The sequence below is a fragment of the Seriola lalandi genome, unplaced genomic scaffold (genome assembly GCF_002814215.2).
Source record: "Seriola lalandi dorsalis isolate HSWRI2012SDOR001 ecotype SW California unplaced genomic scaffold, Sedor1 jcf7180002054224, whole genome shotgun sequence".
In the NCBI taxonomy this organism is placed as follows: domain Eukaryota; kingdom Metazoa; phylum Chordata; class Actinopteri; order Carangiformes; family Carangidae; genus Seriola; species Seriola lalandi.
Window position 1 is genome coordinate 288,176 of NW_019524777.1, and position 20,100 is coordinate 308,275.

Here is a 20,100-nt window from a genome sequence, read left to right on the forward strand (position 1 = left end):
ATATAGGTATAATACCTAAGAGATAGACAATCATGAATGTACAGTTAGGCCAAATCTCTCTCCAAAGACAGTCTGCTCCTAAGGCACAGGGCCACTGATGCATTGTTGTTATTAAACTTCAGGTCACTTAGTAACACACATAGGTCATCGTCTGCTGTGTCCTGGCCAGCGGCTGTTGAAATTGTGTTAGCCGTTGTGCTCTGCCTCCAGAACCTGGAGGACAAGACCCTACGACAGTGGAAAGGAATTGGATGTGACAACACACGCCTCATAATTTGTGATGCTGATGGCCCCTGGCCTCAAACAGAGGGAGCCGGGTTTAAAGCCCAGTCAGAGGTTATACACGGATACTCTGTATCCTAGGTGAAAGGATTTAAGACCATCGAGGGGGCATAGGATGATGTAACCTGTGGGCATGTGGGTTTGCATGCACTCATGTATGTGTTGTGCACTCAATGTCTGTTTGTGCTTCAATGCATCTGTGTGTGTTTGTAGGTGTGTGCGCGTGTGTGTGTGGGCGGGTGCTCCTCCATCTAGATAACGGTCCTTCTCCTTTTGCAATCACATGACATCTAAAAATGAAGGATAAGTAGATCTGACTCATGGATGGACATTTTTAGCATCAAGAGAACACACACACAAAGGAAGTATAACAGTGAGATGAGCTCGCCAGCACCTGTGGCTTTGGGTAAAGATGATCCATGTTCATCTTTTATGTGTCTACAGGTGCATGGCCGCTTGGGGACAAAATGAATTATGAGAGCAAAATGCAGGAGCCACTGATTGAGATTATCTAAAGAATGTCTGTCTCATTGTTCCGGATATGAGGAACATGAGCAGACAGCTAAACTGATTAAGCCTGATCTGAAAGAATGATGCTGGTGGAGACACTCGTACGGACGTGATTGCATCTCTCTCTGCCTCCCATGCACACACTACATATAGCCAGTCCTAAATGATTGCCCAAGGAGACTTGAAACAAAGTAAATCATGTCACCCTGATTTGATAAGAATTGAACAGCATGAAGGGGCTCATACTGGGCAGTTAGAATGGGACCATATGGAGGCACAGGGCCAGCTCCTATCTGCCAGCTGAGGCTGTTTATGAGACACTCCCACCGCTGTGGCACCTGATCCTCCTGCCCATTTTTAAATTATGCAAAGCATAATGTGTATCTTTCTGCTTCCAGCAATCTACAAATGTGCGTTTGAATGCAGTCAGACGCCCTGAAAACCTCATAATGAGTCATACTCATTTGTGTTTTTGGCTCGTTACGATGTGATTCTACAAATTATTTCAAGATTGTAGTAACTTCAAATAAAAAAATGTCCATACTGCACATCTAGCTAGGTGCCAAAGATAACCCATCATCCAAACTGTATATGCTCAGACTCATATAGTCATATAGACATATAGACTCATATAGACAGAAACACATGCATAACCACCTACACGCTCATACATTCAGACATAATGTCCATAGGGCATTGATTTTTCATTTGAGATATGCTTATGTGACAACCTGCTTCTGATTTGTTTTGTTTGAGTTATTGCATTGCTTTTCTTCTTTTCTTGTGTTTCTTTTCAGAAAGTCCTTCTCTGATGCGTCACTCACTGCTGGTATTCCCATTGATGCTTTTTAAAAAATCATCTTCTATTCTATTCTCATTTTTTACCAAACAAAGATGGATCTCTGCTCTCTTAACTGGACCTGAACCATCAAGCATTTCCCTGCTGCCCTCCCCCCTCAACTTTTCCCCTTTACATCATCTCATAGCTGGATGCTGCAGGACCTCCTGTGGACACACTCCATGAGACTTGACTGATGATGAAAGGTGTCCTGAGATGACACATGTTAAATAAGATACACACACACACACACACACACCTCAAAAACCCACTGATAATCTGGTTATAATAGCAGGGGATCTATCCTTCAGTATCACAGTGCACGCTATAGTGCTTAGTAGAACATAAGCATGGCTGTCCATCAGAATGATACCAAAAATTATGACCAAAGCCTTTTAGCTGGAACAAGGCTGAGTGTCTATAATGAGATTATCTCCAGGGTAGTGATGAAAGTGAAGCTTAAAATGAGTAATGATAGGTCTACAGCTTCACCTCTCTGCGTACACAGCGACGTATAGTTGCATTTTCCTCCTGCAGTTTTCCTCCAAAGGCATTCCTCAGGTCAAAAACCTGCTTATTAAAAAATCATAAAATACAGCAGATTGAATCAACCGGGGTGAGTCATCTCTCATGTGCTCTCTCACTCTGTTTTCTCTTTTTCTCTCTGTCTCTGTTTCCTTGCTGTCACCGCTCCATCTGCCATCACTGTGGTTCAGTGAAGTGTGAACCTTCATCAGAACAGAGGCGACAGAGAGAGAGACAGAGGGCTGAGGAATAGGCGGCAGAGGAAGATAGAGAAAGAAAATGGAAAAGGGTAAAAATGGAGTGAATGATCAGGTGACATCAGTAAAGCTGGGGATCAAAGGACACAGCAGTGGAGGGAAAGCACCAGGGACTGAAAAGAGAGTGGAGAATACTGCAGGGTATTTTGCTGCACTTTTGTACCTCAGTATGTGATGCACATCCAGGTCAAATCCCTCAGTCAATGTATTTCTGCATCACGGTGTAGAAAATTCTTTTGATAGGTAACAAGTTTATATGAGCGACCCTGTTATTTTAAACATATTTCTTTAAAAAAAAAAAATGTTTTGATTAGTTTTAACACCGAACAGCAACTGCTTAGTAACACCACTGGCTGACAGATAATTGTAGGGAAAAACACCGGCAAACAAATGAAAAAGCCCCCCCCATACAATTCATCCACCCACACAGTCCAACCCACCCTTCACGCGGCTTCGCAGTTCAGCTTGAGTTATTAATACCTCAGCACTCACAGTCTGTCTTTCACATACACTTTTCAATCAGCAGTTGTTGCCTCTCCTTCACAGCATTTGGACATACAACATACATTTCTAAAACAAAGGCTGTGAAAAAATGTCAAATTAGATATATAAATTACCTTTAGAAAAAGGACCTTCCATTGATGTCATGAGTCTCTATGTATGTGAACCCCAATGCCATCCTATAATAAATTGGCCTACATCTGCACACTTGCATGTGTGTGCGTATAATGTGACATGGAATCTTCTTTGAATGACAGCATGCCCGAGTTGATAAATAGTATCTATGAATCTTTTCATACTAATAGAAATAAAAAGATGTAGCAGGTAAACTATGTGTGTATATATTTGTGACATATCAGGTGATAAACATTGAGGTTTACATAGATTTCATGTTGTGGATGTTTCATTTTCCTCTGTACACTGGAGAGAAGCCGACTACACACAACAATGACTTGCTACTTACTAGAACAGCAATTGAAAAACAAACACAAAACCTTTCACTTTCTGTATTTAGGCTGACTCACCACCATTTTCTATTAACTGTGTTAGGCAGCTACAAAATGTTAATTTATATGGAAATGTCACAGTTTCCTTATCAACGTGTTATTTGATGTTGTACGTTATTTGTGTTTAAAAGGCCTGAAGTGTCATCAACAACTGTAGAGTATGAAATTGAGCGGGAGGTGGAAAGATAATGCATAAGAGGACAGGCGGAGAGGGAAACAGAGGACTGTTTGTTTTTATTTTTTCTGTCATCTCTACAGCAGCGGTCTGACCAATAATTACCTGCTACTTAAGAGATCAGAACCATTTCCACCATGCATGTGGCCTGTTACTCGTGTGAACAGTTTAGTTGATTACACAACAGTAAATCTGGAGCAGGTAGTGACAGGTCTGTACCGTTACTATTTGAGCTATATCACTTTTGTTGAACATTCGAAAAACACAAATGTCCTACACCCATAGCACGTTCTCTTCAAAGTAACAATGACATCGGGTTTCAATTAAGTAATATTGCATTTAAATTTAAATTTAGATTTACATTTGTGACATAAACTAAAATACTGAACAAATTCAAATTTGACCTGATGATGGCGCCAGATGAAACAACAAGCAGTCACCATCGTCTTTACAATTTATCTTTATCTTATCTTGAATAAAGTATATAGCTTGTGGAGTTTATAGCTTATGAATTTATAGCTTGAATTGTTGTGGAGACATTTTCTTTCTATACAGACAGTCCATCTAATAGGTGTAGCAATATTTCAGTCTGGACCAAAAGAGTGGCCAAGAGGTTTGTTGTTACGGGGTTGCGATGTTAGAGTGGCTAAAAACAAAGCTGGAAAGGATTTACGTGTGAGAGAATCAGTAGACTGATGTATTATTATGTATTAAGATAAATGTTAGCAATGTAGGTTTTGTTTATATGCTCTTAATTTCATAAGTCAACAGTCTTTGATATTTTTATGAAACAAAACAGACATTATCCATCTTATTTTGCTTCATGACAGAGAGAGCCCCTTGGCAAGAATAAAATGGGAGGTTGTTGACTACTTTCCTTCACTTTTAGTTATATTAGTCATGCTCCTTATCTCACCCGCAGATCACACGGGAAAGGTGGAAATTAGGCAAACTGTGAGGGAGGGGGAGGTGAATGTGGCTATTTCAGTCTTCCAGTGTTAGAACAAATAGAGTTTTCATGTCTCATGACACAAGGATGCTTCACAGCTGCAGAATATATATATACTAACACATTGTTTATGAGCATTTAATTGGCTGCCATTACATGATAAATATAGTGTGTTTGTGTGCTGCTTTCACTGTGTCTGTGGCAGGGCTGTTGCATTGGATTGCATTAGTGTGTTGTGTCCTCTCTTGTCTGACCGTAGCATTTTCTCTACATACAGCAGGCACTGCTAAACTCTATTTGTATTATGTTATTTTTAATCATTTTAATATTTTGATGACTCCCAAACTTCTCTATCATTATTATTTACCGCTGCAGTGTCCCGATTATTCCCAAAGGTACCATTAAAGTTTCATTTGGCCTGATCGCATGTGTAAGGTAAACAGACTCATTAAGCGGGTTGTGATCACATTTGAGCAGTGCTACAATGAAGGTGACACATTGCAGAAGCATGTCACACCCAGCATGGGGAAATCATCTCTACCTCCGGGGAGATGCGGCTGGCTGCTGCATCGCTGTGGCTACAGTTGCATCAGAAGCTGCTGCTGCACACACTCACGTGCTCACGCCTACATATTTTCAAAATCAAGAACTGGGTTATATCTGCATACCTCCTTTCCCTTTGACTCAATTTGATGTTGAAGCTTTGAGCAGATTTCTTGCACATTTAAATGCTAATCAGAAATGGTTACATTGGGTTTTCCCTCTGTAGCTTCAGGTAGGTAAATGCTTGAATAAAAACTACAATAAACATGATCAGAGATGGTAATTAATTGGAAAGACATGCAGTGTGTGGCATGAAACCGCCGTCTTGAAACACTGCTGCTCTCTTGTGGCAGAGCCTCCCGGTTAAAACTAGCAGCTGCACCCCCACAGCACTTTGCTCCGTCAGTAATGTTAACTGTTACTGTGATGGTTCTACACCCAAAACCAACAACACATACTGTAGATTTGGGATTTATTTATTTTTATACAAATAAGGTTTCCCCTCTATGATGAAAGAGCCCATCCTCTCGTAGAATCAGTTCAGCTCAGTGAAAACTAAGAAGCTGCGGTGCAGAGAAACACAGAGCGAACCCTGTGGACTGAGGTGAACTTTCCAAAGATCAACTTGTCACAGTGACTCAGGAAACATCCCTGAGGTGAGCTGTGGGTGACAGCTGCTGTCGCTCCACTGGCACAGGTAAATGCCAGAAGCCCCACTTGGAAACACTGGCTTTCTGAAACAAACAAACACACACACACACACACACACACACACACACACACACACACACACCTCTGTGTCTCAAAAGAAACTAAAAGGAATACAAGCAGGCTTTGTATTACTCACACTGTTGCCACAAAGAAAGAGACAAATGACAGAAATGTTTACAGATACATACACACAAAAATAAATATATTCACACACAAAAGGACACGAGATAATCGAGAGGTTTCGATAGGCCGCAGTTCTTCACTGTAATTGTTGACCGTAAACAGAACAGTAATGGTGGTACTTTGTTTTTCTTCCTGCATAATGGATAAAGCTGTTGTGACACAGCAGCGTAATATAGTATTATTACTGCTTAAAAGACTAAATTTCTTCCATTACTGTAACAATGGTGATTGAGTATTTAAATATGCTGAAAATGAAGATCTCTGTAGAGTTCTGCAAAGCCATTTAACAGAAATCTGTTGTGCAGTTCATCTTTATCTCTTGTCTGAGTGCTCTGTTTATCTGCATGCACTCTAATGTGTCTGAATGTGTAGTATTATGAATCCATTGTATGTGGTGGTTGAATATAAAGTAGATTTTGGTATCTGGTGTGTTACATTTGCTTTTTCCTTTTTGTGGATTTTTTATTATGTTGACATATTATATAATGAGAAGAGGCACAAATGATGCAACACTCACGTGCACGCACACACGCAGGCGCACACAAAGACCTCTTGATCTTCTATGAGAGGTAAAGATTTGAGGCAGAGTGGAGTGACTCTGTTGAGTCAGTGTTGAGTAGAAGCACAATATTGATTTTGTGCATTGATCCTTCTCTCATCTGCTCTTATTGGTCTCCAAGAGTCCGATAAATGATCTTGGGTTAGACAATAGGTTAGACACAAACATCTACTCTCACTTGAATGAATTCAGCGGCTGCTTTATTCCCTCTGCTGTAGAGTTTTCTCTGAGGGAGTTTGAAGTACAGTGAATTGAAAAAAAAAAGAAGAAAAAGACATCCAGTATTGTTGTAAAGTGGCTGTTTCATCATCGAGGTTTCGAGCCGCAGTACTGAGCAGGTCCACCAGGTGTCTGTAGAGTAATAGGGATGTTACCAGAACCAGATCTGAAATGAACAAAGCAGATTGATTTCCCTTGGCCTGTTCCTGCTCTTCATACTTTGAATAATAGGTGACAGCACTGTGGCAGTGTCTGTCACCTGTCCACTGCTGTGCTGTCCTAATTGCATTTGTCACACAAACACACACACACACACACCCCTCCTTGCTAAAAGCGACAGCAGCAGGCTTGAGTACAGCAGTGTTAGTCACGCTGTCACCATGTCGCCAGCAGCCAGAGGAAGCACAGTGGCATCGGTGAAGACCAAACATACTGTATGTGAACATTAGACACACACATTACACATAAATTACAGGTACAATAACTTGTACAGACAACACGTGAACGCCAGGTCATGTGCACACAGACACGTGCTCATGTACGCTACTGTAAAAGCCACAGTTCAGTTCATCACTCACGTGTTCTGTTTTGAGTTTCATGACCACACTTCCCAGGGGCTGTTAACCTTTGTTATGAGAAGACCTTGACTTGTAGGAGTAACTCTTAAAAACCACCCGGTCACACTTGTTGCTTTAGCAGATATATGACAACCACTTAAACATGTATGCATGTAAGCAGACCAATTTAGCTGTGTCCATGCTACCTTTTTAGCACATGATACAGTACCTCACTATTTTGTTGGTAGCATTATTCAATTATATATAATTTTGTGTCATGTAAAATCTGAAAGTCACCTAGTAGTGTTGGCCTGAGCATTGCTGGTGTACGGCATTGTTAGAGACCAAGCAGCAAGACACAGGATACAAGTTTTTGGATTTGAAAAAAGCTGTTTTTATATACCTCTAATATTAGAACAAACAAAACCAAAGTGATTATCGACTAAATTGGGCCCTAAAGTGAGTCAGCAAACTGGACTGTACACTAAATACAGCAAACTGAACTGCAACAGAGTGACTTACTAAATGCTAAATGACAAACAGTTGGAAAACTATGACAAAGTATACTGACTGTCCAAACCAATTAAACAGATGAGCTGTGGACAAAATGCAATATGGACAAATAACTACAAATGAAAACTACACTGGCAGTTTGCCAGTAAACTCAATATGAGCCATATATAAAATGAACAAAATATTTCAAAAGTAAATTTGATCAACTAAACAAAATTAGATAAAAAAATACACAAAGAAAGAGGCTATCTTCCCAAACTAAAGACATTTAACACTGATCCCCACATAAGTCATATCTTTTACATGGTAACCAGAAATCTGTGGACCAAAAAAACTAACAAACAAAAAAAGCAAAAACAAGAAAAAAGGAAGACGAGGAAAGAGAATGACGTTAAGACAATTACAAAAACATACAGAATTTAGGTGTTGAAAATTCAACATTAACTGAATGTGCACTCTTCATCTAGAAATTATGTTCCATTCAAGTGAAAGACATTTGGACCCCACTGTATGTCAGAAATCAAACAGTGGTGGTTGTAAACCTAAATGAGCGAAAATATAAAATTGAAATTGAATTGAAATGAAAGTAAATATCACCGAAAGTTTGTCTGTTTGTCCGGCCGTTGGTTTGTCCATCACTTTACGTTCAGGCAGAAATTACACTTTGACTCACATATAGATACTTTAGATTAAGTGCATCTCTGCTGCTGGACTAAATAATGAATTATGTGCAAAGCCTTTTAATGAGCAGACTGGAGACAAACATGTTTAACACTGTCCACATTTCTCCCTGGGCAGCTCCACCTATAGTTATGCTGCTGACGTTTTTATGGATGATAATGATTAACAAACATGATATATCTCTGACTAACCATATGTTGTTCTGTGTGTGACAGTAAAGGGGAGATGTCAGCTATCGAGACAGAGCTACTGAGGGACTACAGGTTTGGACAACAGCAGCTGATAGAGATCTGGGGACAAGCATGCGCCCTCGCCATCACCAGGGTCTGTACAACTTCTGTCTTCCAGACCTACTTCGTTCTTAGTCTGTCTGTCTTTATTTGTCTTTGGCTTTGTATCCCTACTGTACTGTAAGTATGAAGCAGAACACAGCATGAGGCCAACTCTTTTCCTGTTTCAAAAGTCATTCATAATCTCTATCCTTCCATAGTTGTGTGGTCTGATCCAATCCCATACTATCACTATAAATCAACGTTGAGACAAATAACATAATTCCAGTACCTTTATACAGCAGTTTTGTTTTATTGTGAAATGAATCCCTGCCTGAATGTGCTGTTACGCCTCCAAAGCTCTTTTCTTTGGACCATTAAACCGGCGGCACCAAGCACTGAGCAGTGGTTGCCATTTACTGTGCTGTGTGTGTGTGTGTGTGTGTGTGTGTGTGTGTGTGTGTTTGTGTGTGCATTTTAGTGTGTGTTAAGCGCTACTCCTTCTGTACAGTAACACCAGCGATTCCAATTTATTTATCATATATTTTGTCATATGTTTTCCGTGAGTTAAACTGTTTAATCTTTTCTTCTGCTCCTGTGTGTTTTTATTGCAAATGAAAAAGCAAAGTTCAACAGTACAAACATTTAGTAATTGTTTGGAAATGTCACACAGCTTTTTTTAAATGAGTCCTTTCAACCATCATGTAGGATTAACACAAATTCAATCAATCCTTTTCTCTGAGAGAGCTTGCAATTTTTCCGGATCCACATAATGTTTTTGAAAAAAAAAAATTGCCAAATCAAAGGAGGTCATGCAAATTTTTCCAATTATGTCGCTTTTCTGCATAAAACCAGCCAATACAAACCCACTGTTACAAGCTCGAGTCAAATAAAATCAAACTGTGGCCTCAATCAACCCACTCCTGTGCAAATCCGTTTAATAGCCTACATTGTATATCACTCAACAAACCATTTCTAAAGGGTTTTTCTTTTTTGTTTAGCAAAGCTGCTGCACAGTATGTGTCTGCATCAGTAATCATCACAAAACCAAGAGAGATCCTGGTGCGACTGTTCGATTTTAAAAAAGGGCAATAAGTCACAGCTGCTGCTACTTACACTTTCCTAATTTGCATTAACTCACATACAAAATGCCTGATCATTATGTGGAGGAAATGTTCTAACTTTCTGTGACATTTACTTACAAACATTTGAGCGTCTCACCTCGGGGCAGAACACCTGAGCTCACTCTGCCTCACTCCGCTCACCTCAACCACTTCCAGTCCAGAACCACAGCTCCTCTTCTCTGGTGTGACTGTGTGTGTGTATGTGTGTGTGTGCACACATGTGGTTCCCTTTGACTAGACCACTGGTTTGGTTTAGTGCCATGCTGGTTTCCTTAGTGGGCTCTTCAACAGGCTGTGATGAATAAGAGTCTGAACAATAAGACACACGAAACCTTGTGTTGCTGTCAAGAAGAGGGATGAGGAGGAAAAGAGGGAAAGAGACAAAGACATAGAGAAACACACAGGAGCGGAAACACAAATGTGTTAAAAAACACACTGATAAAGTGGTCGCAGCAGTTTGATGAGATACCTTTAACATCCAGCTTCAGAACACAGCCAGGCAACAAACATAAGGAACACTTTATTTTACAGTGTAAATGTTTTTAAATACATCCAAACACCAACATAATGTCAATGGTTTAAAGTTTGCTCAAGAACAAGGAAAATCTAGTTGATTCGTGGCACATTTGATAGAATAAGAGTAATATATCAATGGCCTGTTCTCTTTAAAGCTACATTAATTAACATGTTTTAGTTAACAATTCACAAAATCAGTATGTGTAATGTGCAAGGTGCCGCCTGTAATGACAAACCCACTGCGAATTGTTACCCAACTCTGCTGTTCCTCTCAGGTAGACGGAGCTTTTGAGCGTCTTCCAGCTCATAGTTTCCCGATGCACAACTTTACAGTTTTGTTTCAGTTTCTCATCAACTCCATTCCAGCTGTAGCAGGCAACTGTTTTAAGTAAGATAGCTCTAAAATCAGACTGTGTGCCACCTGCTCAGCAAAAAGAACAGACAGACAAAGTTAGCAACTAGCTAATTGAACGTTTAGCAACTAAAAATCCAGATACTTCCCTCAGAGTTTGGAGGAGACCAAGCTGGAGCTAAAAAGAGTAAGTATTGCTTTGTGTCTGTGGAATGCGTAAAACAAGACAACCTTTTGATAACATGTGCATCATATTAATTTAATAAAGTGTTAATATGATGATGTTGTGATTACAGCTTGTTGCTCTGCGGCCAAAACAAAAACAAAAACAAAATAAAAAACAAAAACAAAAACAAAAACAAAAACAAAAACAAAAAAACAATTAATGCCGGTTTAGCTAGTGTCTGTTTCAGTGTGACACATTAGTCATTACTGCTTTCATGCTTGGAGCTGATTTTATTATTTCAACTGGTCTAGTTTTATGGGAATTCTTATGAATAGTCGTAAATGTTTACGTTCATAAATGTTGATCTTAAGACAGCAATTACATCCTCGGGGGCTGGGGGTGACAGACAGACAAAACAGCAACAGTTTTAAGAGTGTGACACGGAAAACGAGGAACATGCGAAAGAAAAAGAAAAAAAAGAAATAAAACTTGAGACAGCCAGAATGGCAGCATCACTCAGAAGTAGAGACTTTGTGTTCTCCCCTCAGAGTGTGTGATTAAACCCACCACATCCACTTCCCCTCTATTATCATCAGCCGCTGCTGGCCCCACGCCTGGCCCTCCACCACCAGCATAGCCTTACTAGACAAACATGGCCTGGACGCCCTGGATCGTTGCTGCCCACAGCCGCCAGCAGCACGCTACCGCTTACATGACATCACTGCTATTTAAGGGAAATTACAGTAGAAGGAGATGCAGACAGTCTGATTTCACTGATTTCACTGCAGGCCTACTGCTACTGGCTTCCACATATACCACCAAACAAGCACAGGCTCAGTCACACACACACACACACACACACACACACACACACACACACACACACACACACACACACACACACACCTCTGGTTGCCAGACAGGGTTTAGGTTTTCTGTAAGTAATCCTTCTACTGTTCCAGCTGCCACAGCCACCAGGTCCAGACTGTGTGTGTATGTGTGTATGTGTGTGTGTGTGTGTGTGTGTGTGTGTGTGTGTGTGTGTGTGTGTTCCTGTATCAGTCTGGTGCTTTTCATCACCTGAGTGGAGACAGGAGACATTTTTGTTACCACACAGCAATAAATTAGCCTATAGCTTACAGGAGCACCTGGACTTCAGTTTGGTCTTCTCATACAATATTAAACGTAGTATTTTTCTGCATATGTGAGTATATTTGTGTTTTTAGGACCCTGATCATGTTTTCTCAGGCTCAGTGTGTGTTTCAGATTGATTGGAGCTGAAGGCACATGTGTCTTTAACATTTATTTCAAAGGGGTATTCCCTTAGAGACCTAAGTGCAATCAAGACAGTTATATTTTTTAGGTGTGTGTGTGTTCGAGTGTGTGTGTGTCTGTGTGTATGTGTGTGTGAGGGGGGTCCTAGCAGTGCTCTGCTCTAGACCCTTCACTCTTCCGACCTCTCTGCTAATTGGAGCCACTCCTAAGGGTTCCTCCCAATGTTAAGCTATTGATAACAAATATGTATGGCCTCTTCTGTACTGTGGTTTTAAGTTAGAACTATGGATTCATAGAAAACATGTTTTATTTTCAAAAATTGTATCAGTTCTCTGCGGGACTTGAATGTCATAATATGTACTGTCAGGAAAACTAGAGCAAACAAAAAGAAAATTTCAGAAGTTGTGCAGGAGAGCAGATGAAAAGAAGCAACCAGATCAGAAACCTGCTCAACAGATGCAATAAACCATCTGTCTGCACTTGTAGAAATCTACATGTCAAAAATATCATAAATATCTCAAACACTGGAAAACATTTGAAAAACTTTATGAGTTTATAGAGTTTTATTTACAAGCTTATAGAGAGAGGGGAAGCTATCATTACGATTGGCTGAAAGTACACACAGCGTTAGTGTGTTTTGGCAATGCTGTCTGTTTTTTTTTTTAAAAGTGTATAACACATCTTAAAGCACGAAGAATTAGGTCATACTTACAAGTTGTTTTTAATATGGTGATTAAAGTAGTCATGGAATCAGTATTTGCTTGAAGATTGTCCTGGCAGTCCTTATTCTTTCCATTAAAAAACAAACAAACAACACAACACAGTCACCATAGACTGGAACCCCATTAGAAATGGTCTCTGTCTCCTCTTTTGCTAATTGCTGTCACCCACTCACTTGTCAGTTTTAAAGTCCACTATCAGAAAAAATGTTAGAGTGTATTAAGCTTCTGTGGCAAGTGAGATGAGACAAACGCTTCAAAACATATCAGAGCGCTGCCTGAATTGATCGAGCTTGCTCCCTTTATAGCCGCTCACCTTCAACAGTGTGTGGCTCTAATGGTTTCTCCAGCAGCAGAAAATGGCTCCAGCACTGATATCACCGATCATCCTCACTCCTCCTCACTGGCCCTCAGCACAGAGAGGAGGTCATTAAACCTTCTCTTGTGAACTTGCGTATGCTGAAACACACAGTGATATACAGTCGACGTGGAGTTCACTGGAGTTTTGTTTCTCTCCACCAGATCAATTTAAGTCCAACATCCACTCTCCTTTTAGCCGTGCTCTGGTTTCCACCAACTCCTGAGGAAAACAACTTTCATTGTACTCTTGAACTATTTTCTGTCTGACACTTGGTGTGGTGGATTTATCAGAGGAAATTTGCTGAAAATTGCTTCCTGCTGCATGTGGAACGATGGCTGATGAGAGCGGAGATGGGGGGCCTGAAAACCAAAACAATGATCCAAAATAAATCAAACCATGCTCTGTAGATCTGTTAAGAACTGCCCAGTCAGGCGGTAATTCTCTGTGGGACCATTTGATGGTGCAGTTTTAAGTCTACCGCCCCGCTGCTTCTTTTGTCTCTTGATGTTTTAGTTTAGTCTTGTAACACTTACTGTATATGGGTGAGTTAACAGCAGGGGACATCACTTTTTAGTCTTTAATAGCTGTTGCAGTAATTACAGTTGGCATTTCCCTCTAGGGAGCAGATCGGCACAGAAAGCCTGACATTATACCACACATGTACAGAGTACATACGTATTCACAGAGTGCCACTGTAAAACTCAGTGAGATGTGTCATTAAGTGTCATTAAGATCAGGTTACACAGAGTGAAACTCACTCATTAGATATTAAAATGAAAGACACTGTCATCCACTTTTAGTTTTTATCTCCTGTCTCTCTTTTCCTCTCAATCAATCCCTGCTCCTCTTTCCTAATATTACCATCGGCCCCGTGGCCCTCAGCGACCATAACACTCTCTCCTCCATCTCACTGAGTCTGTGTGATGATTTCTCATCTGAGCTGTTATGATGGAGATAACGGCTGCTGTCTCTTCTCCTGGATTCATCGCTCTAGTTAATGTGCTCTGAGTCTTGTTATATCCAATTATCCAACATAGGCAATGGCCTATTTCTCCATACAAACTTTCTCTAATACATTGGTGGAAGTGGAATTTAATGGATTTTATGCAAGGTGGAAATATTTCGACCTATTTCAGGCTCATTGAGGATCAACAACAGTGGGTGAACCAGCACAAAAAAGTTTAATTTAAATTATGTAACATGTTATTTTACATCCTACAAATTATAGCATAAGTAGTTTGTAATTATGGTGCACTTATAACAGTAATAATAATAATAATATAAAATCATTATAAATAATTATGTTGTGCAATAAAGGGTTTAGAGGGGATGCAAAGTCATGTAATAAAAGGGCAACAACTTGTAAATTACTACTTTTTGAATTACAGGACACTTACAAAATAATTATAGGGTACAGTTATGTTGTTATGAGAAAACACAAAAAATGATATAAGTTAACTTAACTTAAACTCACTATATACTTGTAGGAAAACAAAACAAAAGGTGTTGCTAGCCTATTAGATGGGCTAATTAAATGTGTAGATTCAAAGGTGTACCATGTTATATTCTTTGAATCAACCACAACTATGTTTCTGTGCCTTGTAGTTGTTTTTACAGTATACGCTAAGTCAAAAAGAAGTTACATAAATATTCATGTATACATTCATGATAAATATACAATAGGTTATATTAAGACTTCTTGTTTTGTTCTATGAAAACAATATCCTATAATTATTTAATATGTGCCCCATAATTACAAAATGCTCACACTGTAATTTGTGGGCTGTAATCTGAAGTGTAAGTGTGAACTCCAGTCCCAGATTATTTATGACAGTGATAAAACTGGGCTAATTCGTCTTGTGGCCTGTGTGTCTGACACACATTTATTGGGCTCTAATTGGACAAGATTTCCAGAAGTCTGTGTGAACTGTCTTCCTCAGTTCAAGTTCTAGTTTAGGAAATGATGCTGTGACCTTTACAATGATGAACAATCATTCTTGTATAATCTAATAATTCTGTCTCTCAGTTAAAATGAACAAAAACCCCTGAAAGCATCAGCAATCCGACAATCCGTAATATGGCAATGAGTTTTGTGCATTAAGGAAATCTGTGGAAAATGAAGCTAGACACCTCTGGGACTTTCAGTAATGATCATGACTGAGTGTACACACATACACACTCTCTCTCTTTCTCTCTCTCTCACACACACACACACACACACACACACACACACACACACACACACACACACACAGCACTTCTGTTTAGGTGTTGGAGATGGAAGATTAGCCACTCTGGTTGACAGCTCCACAGGCGTATACCTGTCTCGTTTAAAAAGGTGCAGGGTGATTTACAAGGGAATGTGCGGCCAGTAAACCAGGCAGATGCCAGCAGCCTGCTGCAGCCAGGGCTGTGACGGAAAGTGGGTTATATATACGGAAGCATCCCATGGCGAGGACAGTGGTATTTTTTCCACTGCTGCCAGGGTTATTTTAATGAGATCGGACCTTTTTTCATAAACGGAAGAGACAATGGAGCTGGTGCCATTTCCATCCTCGTCTGGCATGTCTGGCATGCTGCAGTCAGGCACTGTGAATATGATGGAGAGGCCGGGGCACAGATCGGATGTCCTGCCCTGAATAAGAAGTCTGAAATCCAAGGGATAATACAGAATACTGATGACTATCGATCTTCCTCTTGTTTTCATCTCGCTATTGTTCTCTCTCAATAACCCTTTCTATTTTCTCTTCTGTACATCTCCTCTATCCCTATCTCTTACATGTTTCCATTCACTCAATCATCAGCCCATTTCTTACTTTGTCTGCCTCTCCTTTTGTCTCTCCACCAGGCCTACCCTCTCAGCTCTCTAGCAAAGAAGCAGCCAACAGTCCTGGTGATCTGTGGTCCAGATCAAAATGGCTCCATTGGCCTGGTGTGTGCCAGACACCTGCGCATATTTGTAAGTAAATTACTATACAAATTGCATTAGTGTAGCCAATAATACAGTGCATGAAAGCAACGCTTCGGCAGAGTAAATCCCTACTACATTCAACAACACAACAATGATACATTGTAAAGAGTCTTGTGCTGACATGATATCACAATCGAAGAAACAATCTTAGCTTAGGTCAGCACTAACAGGGGATCCCCTATACAGGCCTTCTGCGCTTTAAAGAATTTCATTTCAGCTGCTGTAAAAGGCTCAGAGCACTTATCCTATTACCCTCTCTGCAAGGGCACTCAGACAGCCATGAGATCATGCTGTTGTTACTCTCATTAAAGCTGTCTGTGTCTTACGCTCAGCAGCCACGATATGATGTCATGACCATGATGTCTGCCTTTCAGGCCACATACTAACTGACAATTCAAGACAAATTGTTATTTTGCAAGCAGGACTCATGCTATCCAAACGCATCACAGCTCATGACAGGAGCTGAAAGACTATCTTTTTTTACACAGCGCAGTTTATTTAAATGCATGGTGCTATAGTCTATGACTGCCCCAGTCTATGACTTTATTGGAAGGGAAACAATGAATGTGTTTTTGGGATCTTTAGAAAGGAATGCATCTGTACACTTTACCATATGTGTCTGACATGATAGATTTACAGAGCATTGATAGTTCTGATTAAAACCATGTTAGACAGACTTTGTTTAAGCGGGCTGATGGTTCTCTGTGGAGTCTATCGCTCCCCTCTCGCCTCCCACTCTGTCTTTTTTTCATCTTAAGGCCAAGGACAGGGTCAGAGGTCAGCTCTGAGGGAGATATATTTTACCTTGGTATTCCAGAAATGAATAAGGAGCTTCTCTAAAACTTAACCTGAAAAAACTTTGAACAGTTGGACATTGATTCCCTCTTTCTTTTTTTTTAATGTATCTTTTATGTGTTTTGTCTGCTATTTTATCTCTTTGCTTCGTTTCTAATGATTTTACCTTCTGCATCTGTCATTTCTTGTGTATTTTTGAAATGTACTATAAATAAAATTTTATTATCATGAAGTGACTGCACATTACAGTAGGCCGATTGGGACCACACTTGTACGAGTTTGCTCTAACTTCAGAAACCTGAGTACTTACTTTGGACTGTGAGTCTGGTGTAAGAGTGTATGTTTTTCATGGTGTGATGTGATCCCTGTCAGCATGAGGACATGCACGCATACATGTGAGACACAAACATCAACACACACATACATGCACGTACACGCACACGCACGCTCGCACAGCCATGAGCCCCTGATGCAGAGCTGCGAATGTGATTAGACAGAGCATAGAAATGAATGATCAGCTGCAGGCGAACAGGTCAACTTGCTCCTCACGTCACTACAAGATGTCCGTGTTCACAAAATCAGGTTGTGTCTGAGTCTGTCGTGCATCTTTGATTATTTCCACTGCTAGGTATATGGAAAAATATAATGGTGCATACCAGAAGACACAGGTATTCTTTGATCAAAGCTGATGTTGGATGAAAAAAAACAAGCACTCTTCACATTAGTTCCAGTGTGTTGTTCATATGACTGTAAAACAAGTGGACATGATGTTATGTTATTAGGACATGTGCTCTATATACAGTCACTGCATGGAAACTTCACATTTCTGATGCTAGTCACGTTATAACTGGCATGAACCAACTCCCACTATTCTTTATTATTCACCTTAACAGCTTTATTCCTGTACGTGATTCAAATTTGAAACTGTTACCTGTTGAAACTTAAATTTTTTCATCAGTTAAATACTTTATTGTGCTGCAGACCTCATCCCTTTACTTCTAATGGGCTGTGTATAAAAGCACAGAATACTACAAGACACCATCAGCCAAGGTGAGGATGAGTAACCCTGTTAGAGGAGAGCACGAACTGGAAAAGCCCTGTCTGTACCCTCTGCTTGTTTGTATCTCACAGCTCATCTCTGTTCATGCTCTGTGACACTGACAGTCATTGTGAGCTCTTCCTTAGTTACACACTGTTTGATTGTGTAACAGCGGGTCAAGGACAAACTCTGAGGGACACACATACACACACACACTCACTCAATCACACACACACACACACACACACACACACACACACACACACACACACACACACACACACAGTAGATTGTATTTGCCTCTTTGCTCCGCGGAGATCATGATGGATATGACGTCAGGTGATCGGTGGCTGTGGTGGTTTGATTGGTTCAGGATTCCCAAGGAGGCAGCGCTCTGTCTGACCTGACAGATGACTTCCTTTGTAGGGCACCTCCTAGCTCACTCACATTTGAAGGAGCAGTCTCTATTTATGTATTTCTTTATTTATACTATGACGTTTTTATGCCTTACAATGAGCTTTTATGCCTTACAATACTACACTTCACTACGACTTTTTTAAGGCCTTTCTATATTTCTATACATCATAGTATAGCAAGGCATAAAAACTTAATTAGACTTGCCAATTAACCTAATGTGCATGTCTTTGGACTGTCTCAGGAAGCCGAAAAACCTGGGGAGAATCCACACAAGCAAAAAACATCAAAAAGCGTCATAGTATATTAAGGCATAAAACATCACAAAACTTCAAACTGTGGTATCATAAAGGCATAAAAAGCCCCAAAAAATATACATAAAAAAAAAAAGAAAGTCATAGTATAGTAAGGCATAAAAATGTTAAAAAACATCCGAGTATAGCATGGCATAAAAATGTGAAAAAAAGTCATACTATATTAAGGCATAAAAATGTCACAAAACGTCATAGTATAGCATGGCATAAAAATGTGAAAAAAAGTCATACTATATTAAGGCATAAAAATGTCACAAAACGTCATAGTATAGCAAGGCATAAAAATCTCATTGTATCGCATTGCATAAAAATGTCAAAAAAGTCATCGTATATTAAGGCATAAAAATGTCAATAAACGTCATAGTATAGCAAGTCATAAAAAAGTCATAGTATATTAAAGCATAAAAACATCATAGTATAGCAATGAAAAAAAACGTCATAGTATAGAATGGCATGAAAATGTCAAAAAAAGTCATAGTATATTAAAGCATAAAAACATCAAAAAACGTCACAGTATAGCAAGGCATAAAATGTCATAATACAGTAAGAGATAAAAACGTCAAAAAACGTCATAGTATATTAATGCATAAAACGTCATAGTATTACATGGCATAAAAATGTCAAAAAAAAGTCATAGTATATTAAGGCATAAAAACATCAAAAAACGTCAGAGTATAGCAAGGCATAAAACATCATAGTATAGCATGGCATGAAAATGGCAAAAAAGTCACAGTATAGCAAGGCATAAAAACGTCAAAAATGTCACAGTATAATATAGCATGAACATGTCAAAAACATGAAGAGATAAAAACATCATTACATGACTGAGAATTGAACCCACAACCGTCTGGTCATTAGGCAACAGTTGCAACCACTGCTCCATGGTGGTAATCATAAAATTTCTTTTTTAGTAATAAACAAAATCATCCAGGAATAGAAAGGCATAAAAAGGTTGTGGTGTAGTAAGTCATAAAAACGTCGAATAACGTCATAGGATAGAAAGGCATAAAAACGTCATAGTATAGCAAGGCATAAAACGTTATAGTATAGCGTGGCATGAAAATGTCAAAAAAAGTCATAGTATATTAAGGCAAAAAAACCTCAAGAAATGTCATAGTATAGCATGGCATAAAAATGTCAAAAAACATCATAGTGTATTAAGGCATAAAAACGTCAAAAAACGTCATAGTATGGCAAGGCATAAGACGTCATAGTATAACATGGCATGAAAATGTCAAAAAAAGTCATAGTATATTAAGGCATAAAAACGTCAAAA

The 20,100-nt window shown here is 39.5% G+C and overlaps 1 protein-coding gene across 1 annotated transcript in view; it reads left to right on the forward strand.

Annotated features, from left to right (window-relative positions):
• yjefn3 (YjeF N-terminal domain containing 3) overlaps positions 1-20,100 on the forward strand; it is a 49,179-nt gene that overhangs the window by 19,779 nt on the left and 9,300 nt on the right. Inside the window, exons 2-3 of the mRNA XM_023404142.2 lie at positions 8,725-8,833; positions 16,140-16,250. Of these exons, the coding sequence (XP_023259910.1) occupies positions 8,725-8,833; positions 16,140-16,250 (220 nt within the window). The remainder of the gene's footprint in view (positions 1-8,724; positions 8,834-16,139; positions 16,251-20,100) is intronic.